The sequence below is a fragment of the Sminthopsis crassicaudata genome, chromosome 2, assembly GCF_048593235.1.
Source record: "Sminthopsis crassicaudata isolate SCR6 chromosome 2, ASM4859323v1, whole genome shotgun sequence".
NCBI lineage: Eukaryota > Metazoa > Chordata > Mammalia > Dasyuromorphia > Dasyuridae > Sminthopsis > Sminthopsis crassicaudata.
In genome coordinates this window covers 293,407,940-293,427,744 of record NC_133618.1, presented here as the reverse complement: position 1 = coordinate 293,427,744, position 19,805 = coordinate 293,407,940, and the positions used below count along the sequence as shown (strand labels likewise).

The following is a 19,805-nucleotide window of genomic DNA, read 5'->3' as shown; positions in this document are numbered from 1 at the left end:
TAGAGAATATAATTAGGACCAGGAAGTAAAAGGTAATAGGAAGACACCATTTGGTTGAATTTAAGATTAGACTTCCTAAGAATTAGAGGTCTTTCCCAATTCAGTTTAATTCTAGCACTTTATCTTTGATTATTTCCCATTTATTCTGTTTATTTCTTGTTTGTTCATAGTTATATGTATGTTGTCCCCAAATAAGATTGTGAGTTTCCTTAAAGTAGAGACTTTTCTTTATGTCCCTAACCATTAGCACAATGCTTGGCACATAGTAGGCATTTAATAGATATTTATTGACTGGAAAATATGCAAGACATTTCCTTTGGAGGTTGCACTGAAGGTCTTCATGAAAAACCTCACTGATGACTTCTTGGGAATGGTGTAAAGGGGATTCATGCTTTCAGTTTGGACTATATCAACTCTGAAGTCCTTTCCAACTCAGATTCTATGAGTTTTTTATATATATGTATATATATATAAAACTTTAAAATATAACTTTAAGATATTTCATTCTGTAATTCAAATAAGAGTGAAAAATCTGGAATGCCAAAGCTTGGTTATTATTCTCTAGCCAATAGTGCTATAAGTAATGATTTTTGTGGCCAGGATAGGCAGCACCTTAATTTCAGTTCATCTCTATTTTTTGGATAATTGGACAAGAATGCAAAGCATAAATAGCTATTCAAATGCAATTTCTTCTAAAAAAAAAAAAAGTGCTACTCTTTATATACAAAGATGACCCAAATGACCCAACACCAATAGGACATGAGCTTTGTAATATTTTCCTAGTAATGGTGAAGGCTGATTTCTCTTTTTCTGGGTCTTCCCTTGTGACCAAAGTCATGAATATGTAAGGCAGCTAGCAGGGGTCGCCGTAGAATAAAGCAAAGTTAGGTGGCCTTTAAAGGGGTTGAACCCATGACTTTGGCTTCATTAGCAGTGTACTTTAACCAGCTGAGCTAAGAAGCCACAGATAATTAAAGGTTTTACAGAATTTAAGAAACCAGAATAAGAATTCACTCTCTAAAATATAAAATAATGACTTTATCATTATTAGTATTATTTTTTGCACATTGTTTATTAACACTAATGTAAAAAAAAAAACTGTAACTGTATAGTTCTAATTAATATAAAGCTCTAATGAATTGAAGGAGTTATATTTCCAATGTGTATCATTATTTTTTACTGTAGATCTAACATGTAGCAACACAGTGTACTTATGTCATAAAGTTGTCTTTGTATCCCCAGAATACCAAAGTGCCCAGCAATTAGTAGGAGCCTCATAAATACTTGTTAAATGGAAGAACGTGTTACATAGAAACAGAGGTACTGTACTTGTTAGATTGTTACTCTTTTTCTACTGGCACATAAACACAATATAAAACTTAGGTATTTCATAAGTATTTAGTAATTAGATTGGTATATGATTGATAACAATAAATTTCAAAGTACAAAAATAAAATCTTATTGATGAGAATAAAGGTTAAAATACATAATGCTATACATATATAAATCTAAGCTAATCTCACATTAAAAATACATATTTCAATATACATGATTTGGATCTAAATACCTACCCTACCACTAGCTAATTTATGATACCTCATCTCTTTACTCATGTGTAAAGTGGACTTGAATGATCTCTGCAAGTCCCTCTGTTTGTCTAACTATACAGAAGCACAGAAAGGATGCTGGATTTAAAGCTATATTAGTTGAACACAAGTCTTATCTGGTTCTATCAGGTCAAATATGGCCTGGTGATGGATCATATCTCAATTATCCTGACTAGTTTAGGTAGGCATGACAGAAGGTTTCACCAAAGGTTTGGCTACAAGGTGGTGATTTTTGGGTTTCTTTTGGCCATGGCTATCTTTAAGAAATTAGGAGCCAGAGCCATATAGATGATATTACAGATCATTCAAAGTTTCAGAAAAGAGAAGAACAGTGATATAAATAATTAAAAGTAATGGGTAATTAAAAAAAACAAACAACTTTTATTTCACTTTGGAATTTTTTTTGGGGGGGTTCAGATTGAATTTTCTAATTATGTATGTTAAGTTCATGTGCATTCTCTGAGATAATTCAAAAAGATTTTGGTTGGCCAGGAAAACCAACTTTTGGATAATTCATCCATGAATAATTGATGATTTACTATAATTTAAAATTTTATTACAATAATAAAATTAAAATAATTATAATACCAACAAATTTTATTGGACCACTTTATAAATAAGGCACAATGTGAGACTTTCCTAACTGAATAATCTCAATGAATGACATTTAAAAGATATATATGAATGTGTGTGTGTATTCCACAGAATCAGATTCACATTCAATCCATAACTGAACAAGAATGTATACTCTTGAAAAACTTCCAGCAAGTTCTCTCTCTCGAGCCTTTGCATGAAAACCTCTTATAATATGTGGGACCCACTTCTGTGTAGCACACAAACTCAAAATTCCTATCTCAGTACATAAAGGAGAATGGTATCCTTTCAATATGAGATAGATGCCATCAGACTCTGAACATTCCAACTGCTAGTTTGATTTTGTTGTAGTTCTAATCATTGCTGTACTTTTGTTTTTTGTTTGTTTTCATTGTTCTTTTGATTCAGTACTTAAATTCAGAGACAGTTTTATGACATTTTCAAGAGTTAATGACAAAATAGGATGCATTAGGCTAAAGTGAAAATAACAATGGACTGGGTGTTATTAGCTGGATGTTCTAGTGGCTCTGCCAATAAACCAGTTGTGTGACCTTGGGCAAGCAAGTCATGTAAGCTCTGAACATTCTTCTTTATCTGTGCAATGAAAAGGTTGGGTTATATTAGCCCTTTACCTTTAAGGTTCCTTTCAGCACTAGCATTTTATGGTTCTGTGAAATAAATATGCAATGCAATAATGCAATGCTATTTACATTGTAGAGAGCCCCTTGTCATAGCATTATACATTTAGATTTAGAATCTTAGAGAACATCAAGGTCAGCCCCCCTCCCCCTTTTTGCAGATGGGGAACTAAGACCTAGAGGAGTTAAATAATTTGTTCAGGGTCACAAAGCTTATAATTATATGAGCTAGAATTCAAATCCAAGTCTTCCTGACTCTCAGGCCAGTGATCCATCTACTATGCTACAATGCCTCAAATACATTACTCTCCATTTATTGGTACCTCTTCTCTAAGTCACTTTGAATTTATTCTGAAAATATTTTATATTTACTATATGGATACGTATTGTTCCCCCAATAGAATGTAAGCTCCTTGAAGACAAAGATTGTTTTGCTTTTTTTGTCTGTCTCTTGAGAGTCTAGGATAGTTCTTGAGATGTAAGAAGAATTTAATGAATTCTTGTTTTTGAACTGAATATAGCATTTAATATTAATAATTAGTTCTGCAAAGAAATATGATATTGAGACAAAAAGTATTATATGGAACAATTCTATAGGAATAATGCTATAAGTAGCTGATTAAGTAAATGGTTTTTCAACTTTAAGGGAAGAATTGATTGTAATGTATCTTACCCATTGAGAATATACTTGCACATTACATGCCCTTCTGAACTTTGTGGGTGTTAAGATTTGTGTCTTTACATTGTTCAATGCATTGTGTTTAAATTACTTTGTTTTCTCTTTTAAAATATTTAATATCATTGCATTTAAACATTGTATAAGAGCAGTTCCACTTAAATGTCTTGATTACATGGACTTTTTAGTCCTCATTGAATTATGATTCATAGAATGCTTGCAGAATCTTTAAAGCTGGAATGGACTTTAAAGTTTACCCAGTATAACTTCATTTAACAGATAAGGACATTGAAGCACATAGAAATGAAATTACTTCAAACACACAGTTAACTAGGAACTGAGCTAGGACTAGAACTCTGGTCTCTTGGCTCCCATGCTTATTTTCTTGTTTATCTTCAGCATCAGGTGGTTGTATTTATTTTCAAGATTCTATTTGACTTTAGAAAGAACTGGGTCCATTGTAAAGAGAAATCTGTGAACCTGAAGAATCTCTCTCTTGCATTAGAACAAACTTTAAAACTACTCTTTGAAAGATGTGTTAGAATTATCATTCTGATTCATTCATATAAAATTTAATGTTGGAACCCCAAAGGAAGAAGCAAAATAGGTGTCAAGTTTAATTACTTTGTGCTCCAGCACTGACTCACTGGAAGATCTTGGGCAAGTCATTTGGACCTTCTTATATTTCAGTGTGTCAAAGTAGCCATAAAACTTAGTAAAGCAAATAAAAGTAAAGTTTAAAAAAATATATAAAACATAAAGTAAACTAAAGTAAAATCCCCCAATAGATGTGACAGCTAAGATAAGCTTTCATATATTAAAGAATAGTCAGAAGTAACTGATATATAATGTGAAGAATCATACTCAGCAAAAAATTATTTCCCTTTTGAATATTAAATTTGAGCAGAAAGTATGTCTCACATATGAAAGTTGTATTGAAATGTATTTTAAGCACAATTAAGGCAAATGAATCACAGAATAGAAGAAAAAATATTGTTAGAGATTGAATAGTTTTCAAGGCTAAAATGACCTTACTTTACAAAAGCATAATAGAATCATAATATCCTTTACATATTAATATTGTTTATTTTTCTACTAATCTTAATTATATCCTATCACTTATCCTTAGCATGACATGAAAAAGTTGCAATTAACTATTCTCAGAAAACTCTAGGAAAAAAAAGATGAGTACAAAATATCTGATGAGCTGAATAAATCATTAAGTAATGGAATCATTCTTAGATATTTTCTCAGACTTGTAAAGCATTGGATTATTAATATTCCTTGAGCTGATTTTATAGCCCCCACTTTGTTTATTTCCTTATTTACAACTTTCTCATTAATATGTACATTTATTCCCATTAAAATTTCTCCTCCTTCCCACATCTACAGTTCCCAATGAACACAGAATAAGGATTTCTTTGTAGATTTTGTAAAGGGGAATAATATATTCCTAAATGAAAAAAGGAAGGTTATGGTAATCTTTAGTTTGTTCGAGAAATCACTCTAGATTGAGCTGGACGATTCAGCCTTTCTCTGGCATTCCAGAAGCAGATCCATTAAGAAATTTCTAATCCTACTCCAATTAATGGCATAGATGGCTTGCATAGGGTTATCCTATTAAATCTTGTAGTGTCTGCATTTATATTCTTTGACAAATATTTTTCTGCAGTCAAAAGCAAACATACCCAAGCAAAACACACTCTGGTCTACAATGGTCAATTAAACACTTTTCAGTGTTCTCTGAAAGACTAAGGGAAGGATAACTTGCAACTATTTCCTCGGCCTTGTAAACAAAAGATCAAATTCTGTGGTCTGTTTTTGCAAAAAGTGAAACTATAGCGTTTTTATCAAGATTTTTTTTTTAAAAAGCTTGTGCTTAAATTGAATGACTGAAAATACAATTTCACTATTTAAAACTACAATTTAAAATATGCTTTAGGTAAAGTAAAATTAAAGATAAAATGTCATTTTAGAAAGCCCAGTCTTAGTTACGAATGTAATTGAGTCATCGTGTGGAGAGGGAATTCTTCTAGATTTTTAAAATTTGTCCCTTCTTATTTTATATATGTGTTGTAAAGCTGCGCTGCCACCCCCCAAAAAGTAAATATAAGTATATTTAAAACATGACTTTGCAAGCTATTAATACGTTAGATTTTGGTGCCCTTAGACCTGAAATACAGTGTTTTTGTACAGATAAAAGCCAAAAAAAGAAGCAGGGAGAAGGGTAAATGTAATTCAGGTTTACTGAAGGGATTATTTCATGAAGAATTAGGTTGTACGATATTTTAAAATGTAATTGACAGGCAAAACAAATCCTTCCCAGCCTTAGCTATTCCTTTAAAATTAGAGGGAAAACATGGAGAGAAATCCTCCAGTCAACTTCTTCCACCATAAAATTGCAGCTTGGTTTTTCTTTCCCCAGCATACCTCTGATGTTGCTTTACATTTGATGCAATTCATTTCTGGCCTGGCTCCATCTTCCTCCTTTCCTCCCCTCCCCCGAGTAGTCTCCATCCCCTCTCCTCCAGTTTTTGTAGCACTTAGGGTAACAGTTTTTCCCTTTCCTTTTTATTTATTTATTTTTTTTAAGAGCAGGTCCCATAAAGCAGTCTGCAATGTCAATGCAAGCTAAGTGAAAACTCCTAGACTCCGAGTTGTACGGAGACCCCCGCAGTAAGGGCATCTTTCCCAGGCAGGGGACAAAGTGTTGTCGCAGGAAGATCTCGAAGGTGCGGAGAGTTTACCTTTTCTGGCTATCGCAGGGCACCTATGTCACCCAAACCTCACAGACAGACCTTCTGCAAAGCGAGTTTCCTATCATTCTCTGCTTCAGTGCTGGATTCCTACCCACATTCTAGAGCTCTCTGCTGCACTTCATGCCAAGGTGCGGTCCCTTCTGCTTTAGCCTGTGGGTACAAGGAAGGGAATGCCTCGCTCTCTCCTACCTCTGGCTGCCCAACCGAGTTGACAGAGCTGGGGAGGAGGAGGAGGAGGAGGAGGAGGAGGGCCCGGCTTCTGGAGGGTGGAGAAGGAAAGGGAGGGGGGCGGGTAGGGGGAACGTATTAGGGGCGAGGCTACGCACCGCGCCGCAGCCACTCTGCCTCTCTCTCGCTGCCTGTGATCCCTAGGCTCCGGCGGAGGGATACATCGCATTATATATAGAGAGGGTTGCGGCGCAGTATCACACCTCCAGCGCTTGCAGTGGGAAGTGGTTTGCAGGAGGCGGCTCCGTTACTCGGGCGGTGGTGGCGGCTGTAGTAGCAGCAGCAGCAGCAGCAGCAGTTTCAGCAACAGCAGCAGCCGCGGTAGCAAGAGCAGCCACAACAACCTTGTTCACAATCTCGGAGGCCGGAGCTGCAGCAGGGCCGGTGGTTACAGCGCTAGTGCAGCAAGCTCCCCACCAAAGCGGCAGCAGCGGTCTCCTTCGTTCCTTCCTTCCTCTCTCCCCTCTCGCGCACAATGGTAGGTAGGGGTGGCTCCTGCTGTCGTAGCAGCTGCTTGCGCTCATTTTTCCTTTTCTCTAAGTTCTTGGTTTATTTCCTATTTTGTTAGTAGCGCTTTTTTTTCTTTTTGTAGGGGAAAGGGGTTGCCTTTTATTTTATTTTTTTCCTGGATCTGTAAGATACGAATAGCAGGGATGCATTTTGGAACTGCTCTGTGTGTATGTGTTTGTGTGTATTTTCCTTGCGAAGTAGTCTCTAATTTTTATTTCCCCCCCCCACCTCTCCCCACCCCCCGCTGAAGTTCGCCGTGGGCTGTGGAACTGCATGGGCGCTGGATCTGCTGCAGCATCTGCGCTCTCTTGTACTCAGCCACCCCCTCCTCTTCCCTCCCTTCCTCCCTCTCCGCCTAGCCCCTCGCAACAACCAACGCACGCTTCCCCCAACTGCCTGCAGTGCCTTGCCTGCAGCGCGCCTCTCACCTCGGGGGAGGCTGTCGGAGGGCAGCAGTTGGGGGAGGGGGAGATGATTGCCTTGTGTGTCTGCGTGCTGGGGAGGGGGGGCGTTAGGGCGGATTGCAGCTTAGCTTTGGGGAAATGGCAACGAGGTTGGAGGATGGAAATGATGTACGCGTTCTCCTCCCAGGCTATCCTAGAGAAAATGAATGAGCCTTTGGCGCATTACGCTTGGCCCGGATCGAGGGCTTCGGGGTTTTTGTTGCCTCCACGGCTGTCGCTACCCTGACTGAGACGCAGAACACGTTCCCTGTTAGTTGCTCCTTGATTACCACCAAGTACACCTCTCTGAGGTTGGACCAGAGGCTCCCACTTCTCTATCCTTGTGCGCGCTGGACGCGAGTTGGGGGGAGGGAAATTAGGAGGCTGGAATGGGTGGAGTGGGGGCAGGAAAGCGAGGAGTGGGGGGGCGGCGATGTAGGAAATTTAGGGGGAAGAGATTTGGATAGCACGGAAGCTGCCGAGCTGCACTGCGCTTAGGGGGGTGGGGGTTCTGCAGTTATTGCAATGTGTCCCTTTCCTCCTACCCCAAAAACGCAGCTGTAAAACCATTTGTGGGCTTCGTTACATCATGAGGTCTCCTCCTTCCCTAGAGAAGCGTTCTCGCTTGCGCGCTAATTGGGGCGGGGAAGGCGGGAGGTGGGGGGAGGAGGTTGAGGGGAGCTGGCGAGCAGCTTGGTTTCCATTAGAGACTGCAAAGTTTCTGCTTTAAGAGGAGGCGGCTGCGGAGTGGGATGGAGGGTATTGGAAGAGGCAGCCGCGGGTTCGCCGGCTTGTAAGACCAGAAGGGGGTGGGAGGAGGAGGAAAAAAAGCAGAGTGGGGGTTATTGGACAATGGTGAACACAGTGACTGCAGTGGTTGGAAAGGGGAAGCTCTCAAGTCCTTGTTGCTATAAGCGAGGGACAAGAAACATAATTATTAGCTTTCTATGCATTTCTAGAATTTTCCAAGTCTCCCACAATTTCTCCTCATTTCAACTTTTCCTAATATGCGGTTATCTCTTCATTTTGTCATGGTTACGATCCTTTTTCACTGCATTTCCCTACCCTGCGCTGTTACTTCCCGGTCTGGGGGGGGGGGGAGATGCCCTCCAGAGTTTCCGCTCTCTCTTTGCAGTTCCTGCCGGCCTGCCGATTGCCAAATGTGATTATGGACGGTGCTGGGTGTGTGTTTTTCACAGCCCCCTTCCTCCATTAACCCCCTCCTCTCCCCCTGGGGATAACTGACATCACTGGGACAGGATTTTATGGCTTGGCTGGGTGGGGTTATTGCTCCAGTGTTACTACCTTTGCCCTGGTAGTCAGGGCAATGGGGTGGTGTCAAGAGGCAGTTGCTTAGGAAAAGCAAACTGCTGGATGCTTTATAAGGGCCATGTACTCTTCAATAGCTCCAATAGGTTAATTTTCCAGTTATTTATTTATTTATTTGGTGAAATGGAACTGGCCGTTCATTTCTTCCTGGCTATAGGATGAGGTGTGGCCTTTTCTGTTGTACAATAAAGACCTTCTGGTAGTGTTACATAAATCATCAGGACTATTTCACTTGATCAAAAAAAAAAAAAAGCCAACTAATTGATTGCTACTGGGGTTGAAAGAGTGTGCACTTTCAAGTTGTTTACCAATCAGAAAACTTTAGGTTCAAATGTGATTATTATTGTGAAAGGCCCTGAAAGAGAAATGTTTCTTTCCTTCATGCATGACGGATCAAGGAAAAGGCTATTAGGAATTATTTTGCAAATATGTCCATAAGTTTTCTTCAATTGAAAGCAAGATACATGAGAATACAATTGCTCTCTAATTGTTTGCTTTACTGGCCTATGAGAATTAAAATTCATGCCATTTATAGACGTGTTTCTTAAAATGAAAATTTTTTTTGATATCCTTAAAAGGGATGAGGTGCATGTTAATGGGGCAAACTGAATAGTTTCTTTCTCCATAAAGAAAGGCAGGTGAATAATTATTGTGTAGGTTTTTATAATCTTAATGGTACTGTGTTCTATAGCAACTAAGTTAAAAACATTCTCTTTGTCACTGAGTCACATGGTAATTTGGCTGGAAGCATTATAAAGTGGTAGGCTTTTAACAAATAACTGCCTAATTAAAATAACCAGAAAGCATTTATTACATTTAAAGGAAGCTTTGAGGTTGGAGGACAAAGCCATTGGTGTACATTCTGTTTCTCTTCCCCCCCTCTCCCCATTTAAATGCATCTCCTATAAATGGATTAACATGCTTTTATATCCAATACAGTATAATTACATAACCTGTATTTAGAGTGCCAGCAGCAATACTCAAGATACTATAAAAACCTAGACCTGGATATGATCCTGTTAGCTCTCCAGCTGCAGTTGGGCTGGGTCACTTCTTGGATGAGAAAAAGTGGTTACTTTGGAAAGTTATATTATAGATTCGGTAGATGGCACTCTTCTGTTTCAGTTCTCTTTGGATACCTTTAATTTGATGCTAAAAAGCATTCTGCCACCAGAGGTACCATTCTTCATATATTTTATCAAGTCAAGCTCTGACCTCTTCTGGTTATTTAAAGTTCTCATAGTATATAAGATAAGCCATCAATTCAGAAAGAACTTTAATCACGTTGTAACCACATTACAGTTGTTACTTTCTTGCAGCAATACATTTTAAAATTGGATACAGGATATTCCTTGTTTCTTGTATTTCTGGCCTGGTAGATAATGACTTTCAGGATTTTACATATTTTTCATTTTAAGGATTTTTTTGGTCACAGGCCATTCAGGAAAGAAACAAGTCTATCAGCAGACATTTATTAGGAACTTATATTGTGCCAGGCCCTATGCTAATTGCAAAGAAGATTGAATCTAGGAGCTTTCAATACTTTTAATGAAACAGGAATGCTTATCACTTAATTCCAAACTGTTCCATCTTTAGATTCTAACATTCTTCTTTTCTTCATATAGGCTGATCAGCTGACTGAGGAGCAAATTGCTGGTAAGTGTCACTGATGATGGGAAGTGCCTAGAATATCAGAGCTAGTAATTATGAAAAACTAAAACCAGTTTTTCTGGGGGTGGATCAGTAATGAAAGAAAGGAATAACATCAAATGTGACAAATAATAAATGCCTACTAAGTAAAAGGAAAATATGTATGAAGATAGTTGGATGCCATTTAACTTTGAATTTCCTGTTTTACCAAGATCTTCTGAGCTGCTTAAGAACAAGCTAAATTGATTAATTGCTACACTGGCTCCTTTTGATTGATCTTTATTTTTTTTTTTAAACTAATGAACCAAATAAGGTAGGATTCAACTGTTCCTCTTTAAAGAATTTTAAAATAACAAGTATACATAAAATAATCTGTCTTTTAAATTTTAGTTTAGATTTCTCCATTTTTAGTAATTGGGAAAGTTTTTGATCTGTCATGAAATAACCTATGATGATGAACATGTAAATGAACATGTTGAATTTCTCTAGTACTGTAATGATTGAGAAATAAAGCTAGAAAGCAGTCTCTGGTGACTGGAAAAAAGTTGGTTTGGTTTTTAACTTTATATTTTGTTGATCATGTATGCAAAGATCATGTCTCCTTATTTAATATAGTCTCATTTCAAGACGTTTCTAAGATTATTTTTTGCAGATCCATGTAAATAATTCCTTGTTTTACTCATTTATGGTCTTTACTTAAGAAATTGTAATAAAGAAAAACTTTTTTTTTTCTTTAATTAGACTTTGTAGCAAGTTAGGGAGTTGAGAGAGATGATCTAGATCTGTTCTCCAATAGTCTGTGAGCATACCTAGATAGAAATAACTTAAACTCCACCGAATACATGTATATATAATATACATATCATAACTCTCAAATCTGTTACTAGAGAGGAAATAATACCACAAATAAATATGTATGCATTTTAGGCTGCTATAAAAAGATAGTATGGTTAAAAAAAAAATTATTAAAGTATTTCAGTGATACTGGAAATTCCCGATTAAGCATTATTATTATTATGATCGATAGACTGAGGTGATATGGATTTTGTTTTCAGAATTCAAGGAAGCCTTCTCCCTATTTGACAAAGATGGTGATGGCACCATCACGACAAAAGAACTTGGAACTGTCATGAGGTCACTGGGTCAAAATCCAACAGAAGCAGAATTACAGGATATGATCAATGAGGTGGATGCTGATGGTAAGAGCTGGAAATCTGAATGAGCTCAAGGGTTGTGTAATTTTCTCCAGTTAAAACATGTTCTAAGTCTATCTTTCAGGACCATAAGTAAATACATAAAAAGGCTTTTATATAGTTGCTTATATCTTCATAATCTTTTATGAGGATAATCATATGGAAACTGCACCAAAAAGTGAAAGTAAAATGTCTTTCTTTGCCTATTAAAGCAGTTTTCAAGGACAGTAAATAGAGGACTAGACTGGAGGATTTTCTGTCTTGACTCTGATACTACGGGCTATGTTGTCCTGGGTAGGTCCCATAACTTCTCAATAGCCCTGGATAAATAAATTGTAGTTATGTATACAGGTGAAAACAAGTCAGAACTAAAATTGAAGTTTGGTTATTTGTTAGTATTGTTTGTGTATCTGAAAGTTACATTTTTCTTGTTAATTAGCCTGAATTCTCACTAGTTTTTTTATTGTTGCTATGACCTATTACTAAAAAATTTTTATATCACACAGAACATTTTTATCAGTCAACATTTGAGGGCTTTTTACTGAAGGATATTGTTCCTATGTCTTTAGGTCAATACAAAAGGAGAAATGGTGTCTGTGTTTAAAAGGAGCGTTTGTCTACTCAAGCTACCTTTTTATTGGGTCACATATCAATATGTTACCTCAACTATAGTATAAACTAAGTAAGCACTGAGATGTTAGGTAATGGTTTGAAATGGGGATGAGACAGGGCAAGGAGAATCAGTCTTGGAAAGCTGCTAACCAGATGAAAAATGAACTGAGAGTTTAGTGTCAGAAGCGTGTATAAGCAATATGTTTGTCAAGTACTACGCTTTCTGTTGTATTCTTTGTGTACATTATTGCTTGTTATTCATAGCAGTATAACTGTAAGGGGAAAGGTGGCGCTGTATTTGGCAGAGTAATTGTGACTCAGAGAAATGAAATGATTTTTCCAATGGAAAGTAAGTGCCTGATCAAGGTCTAAACCTCAGTTCTCTCATTACTTCTCTCTCTATATAAATTCTATTAGAGTCGATATTTGTTCTACTTTATAACTCTGATTTTCATTATAATTATTTTGGAATACAAGCCTAATAAATAGTTTTAAATTGTGTTAGTTGTCTGCTGAGATGCTTAGATATTTAGACTAATTATTTTCCACTCTAAAACAATTTAAAAAAAGAAAAAAGATTGGAAGTTCATCTCTTGAGGTGACAAAAATTTCACCCTTAAAGACACAGACTACAGTAATTGCAACTGATGTGATAAAGGAGTGATCATGCACAATCAAGAATTTAAAGACATTATGAGTTGGTCACTCCAAAATAATTCAATAAATATCTTGGGATTTTTTTATATTGCATATATAAAATAATATTGTGAGTTTTATTCTTTGGAACCCACAAAGTGATAGTTATAGAGAGTGTGTTTTAGTTTTAACTTTATCAGAAAGGATAACCACACCTCAAAATGTTAACAATGTGATACTATTAGTCTCTTGCAATTTTGTTCCTTTCACTTATTGGAACAAATCAATGTTTTTCCCAGTTGAAGTATTAATGTATAAGTATTAATTAATAAATTGAAAAAATGGTTGTAGCAATAAAGTTTTTTTGACAGAACAAGAAATTGTCTTAAATCATAGTCCAAGATATGTGAAATTCACAAACATTCTTAGAAGGAATGATATTATATAAAAAGGTAATATGATAGCTATTGATTGGCAGTGGGGTACAGTGGGAAGTATCCTGGACCAAAAGTCAGATTACTTGGGTTTGAATCCTGGTCTGCTAAGCATTCAAATCTTGCTTTCAGACACTTAACCTTTCTGAATCAGTTTCCTCATCTGCTAAATGAAGGTAATAATAGCACTTACTTTAGGATTCTTCAGAGGATCAAATGAGAACACATAGAAAGTGCTTTTCAAGCACTATGTAAATGCCAACTGTCATTCTGTATTAAAAAGCTCCTTTCAGCTCTAGTCTATGATTCCATTATCATTATCTTAATATTGTTTATAAAGGAGGGTGAGATAGTAGAGGAGTGTACTAATAAGATTTTATGGACTATAGGGAAAAGAAGAAAATTACTTATCTCAGTCCTCGTTCTTCCAAATTTAATGCATGTCACATTAAACACTGTGGTGAGGGAGATGGCATCAAAATGCCTGGTTTTGAAGTCCGTTCTAATCTGTGAGCCCTAGTTTATCAGTAGCATCACTTAGATCTCTATAAATTCCTACTGAGTTGAGTGGATACAAACATGGAAGAAGAAACATCTGTTCCCTGTGGGAAATGAGCTCAAGAGCCAGGCTCTAGGGAACATGAAGACTCAGCTCATATGATATTGTGATTTCTCCTCTTCATTTGTTCTTTCTTGTTTTGTTGCATGAGCAATACGGTGGCATTTTGGAGTCAATTTGGGACTTTATGTATTTCTTTGAATTAAAAGATACTGTCCTGAAATTAAGTGGTTAGTGGTCTGTCATCTATCTAGCAAATGCCTAAAAGGATCTACTTAAAAGGAAATGGTGTTATTGAGTATCTCTTACCAAAAAACAAAACAGAACATTTTAAAATCAAAATTGAGTAACCTAATTTCTGTTTTTTTTTTTGGTGTTTTTTTTTTTCTTTTTTTTTTTTTTTTGAGGTAATGGCACTATTGACTTTCCTGAATTTTTGACCATGATGGCTAGAAAAATGAAAGATACAGACAGTGAAGAAGAAATTCGTGAGGCATTCCGAGTCTTTGACAAGGTATTGCTGATTCCATATTACAAATAGCAGTTTTAAGCAAGACTATCTGAAGATTTTAATCATCTACAAGCTATAACAGAGTGTTAACCTAGAAAGTGGAAAATTGTTTATATGAGCACGGATTGAGTGTAGAACAGTTATGAAAGACTTAAACTCTTTAAAAAACTACATAATCATTGACTGTTCACAGGATGGCAATGGTTACATCAGTGCAGCAGAACTACGTCATGTAATGACAAACTTAGGAGAAAAACTAACAGATGAAGAAGTAGATGAAATGATCAGAGAAGCAGATATTGATGGAGATGGACAAGTCAACTATGAAGGTAAAATGCCCACTTACCAGACCTTTCAGTATGGCTTTTTTTCCCTCATTAGCAAAATAGACAAGGTATTCAACTTCTTAGGCATTAAGTTTTCTTTTATGTACAGTACAATTTAGATGTTTTACTAAGTTACAGTTGCTTTGAAGATAACCAAAAGCTGTGGTTATTTGTCTTTTCAGAATTCGTACAGATGATGACTGCAAAATGAAGATCTCCTCTCACCTTTTTTCCCCCCTCTAGATGAATCAAATTGAATCTTTTACTTACCTCTTGCAAAAAAAAAAAAAAAAAAGTTCATTTATTCATTCTGTTTCTGTATAGCAAAACTGAATGTCAAAAGTACCTTCTGTCCACAAAAAAAAAAAAAAAAAAAATCTGCATGTATTGGTTGGTGGTCCTGTCCCCAAAAGATCAAGTTACACATCAGTTTTACAATATAAGTACTTGTACTACTACCTTAAATGATAAGGAAGCACTTAGTGGACTCCTTAAAGTTCCATTTGCTAATGATTATTACACTGTTTGGGCTGGCCAGTTTTTCATGCATGCAGCTTGACAATTGAGCACAGTCAGACATTTGTATTAAAAAAAAAAAAAAAAAGAAAAACAAAAAAACAAAATTAAAAAATGTACCCATGTGGGTTATCTAGTTCAATTTGTTAGTATAAATTGTCATAGCTGGTTTACTTAAAAAAAAAAAAGTAAATACAATAAAGTAAAATTGGTTTACCTCAGGATGGTATGCAGCAAAATGGTTGAAGGATGCAGAATTTCAAGATGTAGCCCTAATGGTGGGTCTTCTGTACTTAAGTGTGCTCCAAACCCTAATGATGATCTCAAACTCTGGATGGCATGTCTGTGTTTCTATTGGTTTAGCATTGTCTGCATTGCACTATAGCGAAACGGATGTCAGACTGTTACCATTCACACAAAATTTTTGAAAAGAAACCTTCACCAAGGGAGCATCTTTGGACTCTCTATTTTTAAAACCTTCTGTACCATGACTTGGAGCCGGCAGAGTAGGCTGTGGACTTCAGCACAACTATCAACATCGCTGTTCAAGATATTACAATTTATGTCCATTCCAAGTTGTAAATGCTAGTCTTTTTTTTTTTTTTTTTTTTTTTTCCAATAAAAGACCATTAACTTAAAGTGGTGTTTAAATGCTTTGTAAAGCTGAAATTTAAATGGGGACAGGGCAGCTGAGAGCTGTGGGGATTGGGGGAGGAGGGGAAGTTTTGTGCTAGCAGACCAACCTATTAGAGTACCCTCACCTCTGGGTTTTTTCCCTTCCATCCTCTCAGTAGTAAGAACTAATCTCTTTGAGTCCTAAGGTATTTACTAGAGATAGACATACTGATCTTTTTTTTCATATGATTAGAAATCTATCTAGTTGGCTTTTTTACTGCTAACAATGATCAGTTCAGGCAGAACAGCCTGAAGAATAAACATCTAATCTCTAAATCATTTACCGGGGATTCCTTTAAAACATGCTGCTGATAACCTGCTTTATGTAACTTACTGACACCATCTATGGAAAAGACATGATTCACGATTTATTATGGCAATGTAACTCAATCTTTGCTGTGTGTGATAGAAGCAGTAGACCACTTTTCTAAATCAATCTCTTCACACTTAAACTACCTTTCACCGTGCAACTAAGCTAATTTATTCATGCTATTCATACAGCATCCCATTTGGGTTTCTTCTCTTTCTCCCCCCTCCCCCAGTTCTCCCTCTCCCATGTGTTCTACCTTTCTACTTTATTTCCAAATAGAACTGTGCCCTCTGTGTGTATGCTAGTTCACAGCTTGTAAGTAGAACTCCAGCCTGGAGTGAATTTTGTGTCTAATTATAAACCCTGTAACCAAAACTATTACAAAGTGCTGACACCAACCTTTGTGATGGCATCAGCTCATACTAAAAAAAAAGTTTAAACCCATGTTGGATTAAGTGGGCCACACTTTGTTGGGAGACTGTATTTTTCTGTGTGTTAAATTATCCAATTAGTAAGTTTGTAGGTTTTGAGTTCCTGTGTGTTTATTGAGTTTGTCTGGGGCATGGTGGGATACAGCTAGGGAAATCTGAGAATGAGTCTGCTACTTTGCAGCTAGCTAATGTATGAAGAGACTGATCCCTGAAGCATTTTGCAGCTTTTGCTAATGTTTCTGCCAGAGGATGTTTAGGAGCAGTGAAGTGTGGCAAAATTCAAATTGGTTCTTGGTTTTGGATTTGTCTGTGTGTCAGAAAGTTAGTGATCAACCTCAGGCTTAGAGAAACTCTGTTTCAGTTATTCCTGTTAGGTGACTGAACCCTTGAGCATTAAGTATCACTGTTGGTTTCTCCATAATATATGGGGAAATATATCCATATTTGGGTAGGTGATTGTGAATAATGGCTTAGATATTAGATCCCCTTCTAGTGCTGGGAATTTCCCCATACTGGAATTGCTACTGGAATGGCTCTAGCTAGGAATTTTAATAACTTGTTAGCCTATGATTTTTTCCCCTCTGTATGTTTGTGTGTGTGTGAGAAAAGAGGCTAGGCATAGAATAGCCTAATTCTTGGCCTAGGCTCTGGTTTTAAATATGTGGCAAGGTGACTTTAAAATGCCTCAGTTGATGACTTGATGTTTTAAGACATGACTTCAAAAAAAAGAAAAGAAAATTATAAGCCTTTTAAATTCACCTTTCTCCATCTAGCCTCTTTTGTAGTGCTAAAGGGGTTTTTTGACTAAAGTACTAGTGGTCCCTCTGTAGTGAGTATCTGGGAAACTTGATTCTTAGCTTTGGGGTCCTTTTGAAGAGTTAGAAGTTGTTCTGAACCCAGACACCTTCCCAAAGAATGTCTACCAACGAAAAATGTGCAGAAGTGAAGAAAAAAGCTGGTGAGAAGTAGGCAAACATTAAGGTAGTCTTTTCCCTCTTGGTGTTTGGATACAGACAAAGAAATTTTTTAAAAAATTTCTTTTGGTCAGAATCAAGTGTTAGGTGTAAACAGAAATTGGATATGGTGAATGTTTTTGAGTGAGTTGTAAGATGGTGATATTGTTCTTGGATTTGTTAGCACTTCCCAACTACTTTTGCCCCTAACCCTTCCTGCTTTAAAAAGATATGCATATATTTAGTCACTAGTCTAACTGGCATCCTGCTTTAGCCTAAGACATGCCATAAAACCACTCAGTACTTGGCAAACACTTTCTCATGGTTTTGTTCTCCATCTGTTTGGGGGTAGGTGTTGAGAGAGAAGCAAACATATCTTGATATTTCAAATGGGTTTTTGATGCACTATTGCCAAGGAAGGCTTTTTTGATTTTTTTTTTTTTTTTTTGACAAATGAATTTTTTTGCACACATTTTAATTGGTGTCCTTCGGCAACCTAAAACATTGAAAATTAGCTACTGTACATATTTTTATATTCTCTTTATAAAATGCATGTTTGATTGTATTTGTAACAATATTGTAATGGCTGTCCAGTAGACCTAGAACTAATGTATTTCTTGTTAAAGCAGTAGCAGATGATCCCCTCAACATATTGGGAATTTAATTCCTAATCAAAGAATGTAAATCTGGTCAAGCCTGTTTTTCCTTTACTCAATTATTATCTTAAAAAATTTGATTTTACTGTGCAACCCCCAAACTGCTTGCTCATTTTGACAGCTAGGTTTCACTAATTTGTCTTAATTCATCCTTTCATTTAGCATTTTACCTCCTTGAAATTGACTTTTAGGAGAGTATATGCTCTCCCATATGTATCTTTGCAGTGAAAGGTAGTGAAATGTGTGGAGTGATATTTTCGCCTCCCCAAATTCAATATTATGTCCATTAAACACTTCTGTAGCAAAGCTCATAATAGTTCTTTTGTTACCAAAGTTGCCCTACATGATGACTTTTGGGAAAAGATGTGATTGAAAGTTTCTGTAATAGATCAAAATGTGTGGAGGTTTAACCTCCTCTTTGATGGGGGACCAACTTATGGAAATATTGTAAATAAGTTTATTTATAAACCTGGCACTGTACTCAATAAACATTTCTGCAGCCTTTCATCTCTAACTGTGAAGTCTATAGGTTTTTAGATTTTTTTTTTTTTTTTTTTAAAGCTGTCACTCTTTCCACACTGCACAAGCTAGACATGTACTCTGTGAAGTAAATGCCAGAGGCCTCTGACTAGAAAGGGAGAATAAAAAAACCTTTCTTACATCTATTGTGGCTTTTATATTATAGACTTAATATTTACAGTATCCTGTTCTTTGTAGAACTGGATTTAATGTGTATGCAGCTGAAGCAAAGCTTGTTTAACTATTTGCCAGTTATTGCTGACCTCATACTAGAAACATTCTTTGGTCTGAGCCTGATAAGCAGCTGAGGTATCAGCATAGGGTACAGTTGGGGTCAAGGTTACTTGGGATGGGTGAGCTACCTTTATGTTCAAGAAGAGGAGAAAAAGGTCTCTTGCACACAGACTACATTTTTAAACCCATTCTTCCATGCTTATACTGTTAGTCCAAATATAACCTGTAATCAAGTTTGTTGACCTGTAAGATTAAAAAAAAAAAAAAAAAAAAAAAAGGCCCGATCATGTTTCTGCTGTAAAAAAGTGGAAATCTATCTGCCACTAATTGTCAAGTGATCTTGGGCAAATAACTCCGGGGAAGAACCTAGACTTGGGTGATCCTCCATCACTTGGCTGGATGAATTTAGAAGAAGTAGCAACATGGTTATCTGGCATTTGAAGTATTCACTTCTTTCTCTCATTCATATGCAGTCTACATTAAGGTAGATAGTGGAGTGTTAGAACATTTAGAGCAGGGGTTCTCAAACTACAGCCCACGGGCCAGATGCAGCCCGAAGGGTATGGTAAATGGGCTGAGGGGCAGAGACAGAGTGTGAGCTTTTGTTTTTACTATAGTCCGGTCCTCCAACAGTCTGAGAGACAGTGAACTGGCTCCCTATTTAAAAAGTTTGAGGACCACTGATTTAGAGTCATAAGATTTAGGTATGAATCCCCAGCTCTAAGTTACTGGGTTTAGAGTCAGAAGGCTGAAGTATGCATCCCAATTCTACTTTGGAAAAGCACTTCATTTTTTTTCAGACCTCA

The 19,805-nt window shown here is 36.7% G+C and overlaps 1 protein-coding gene across 1 annotated transcript; it reads left to right on the top strand.

Moving 5' to 3' along the window:
• Positions 1 to 6,582: 6,582 nt before the first annotated feature.
• Positions 6,583 to 15,860, top strand: CALM1 (calmodulin 1). The gene is made up of 6 exons (XM_074289732.1): positions 6,583 to 6,980; positions 10,410 to 10,440; positions 11,490 to 11,633; positions 14,276 to 14,382; positions 14,573 to 14,708; positions 14,888 to 15,860. Exons 1-6 carry the CDS (start codon positions 6,978 to 6,980, stop codon positions 14,914 to 14,916), a joined length of 450 nt encoding a protein of 149 aa, XP_074145833.1. The 5' UTR covers positions 6,583 to 6,977; the 3' UTR covers positions 14,917 to 15,860.
• Positions 15,861 to 19,805: the final 3,945 nt, after the last annotated feature.

Excerpts from the sequence above, each read along its gene's own strand:
- CALM1 (XM_074289732.1), top strand. Across the intron at positions 14,383-14,572 it reads CATTCCGAGTCTTTGACAAG|GATGGCAATGGTTACATCAG; the intron begins GTATTGCTGATT and ends GACTGTTCACAG. Across the intron at positions 14,709-14,887 it reads TGGACAAGTCAACTATGAAG|AATTCGTACAGATGATGACT; the intron begins GTAAAATGCCCA and ends TTGTCTTTTCAG.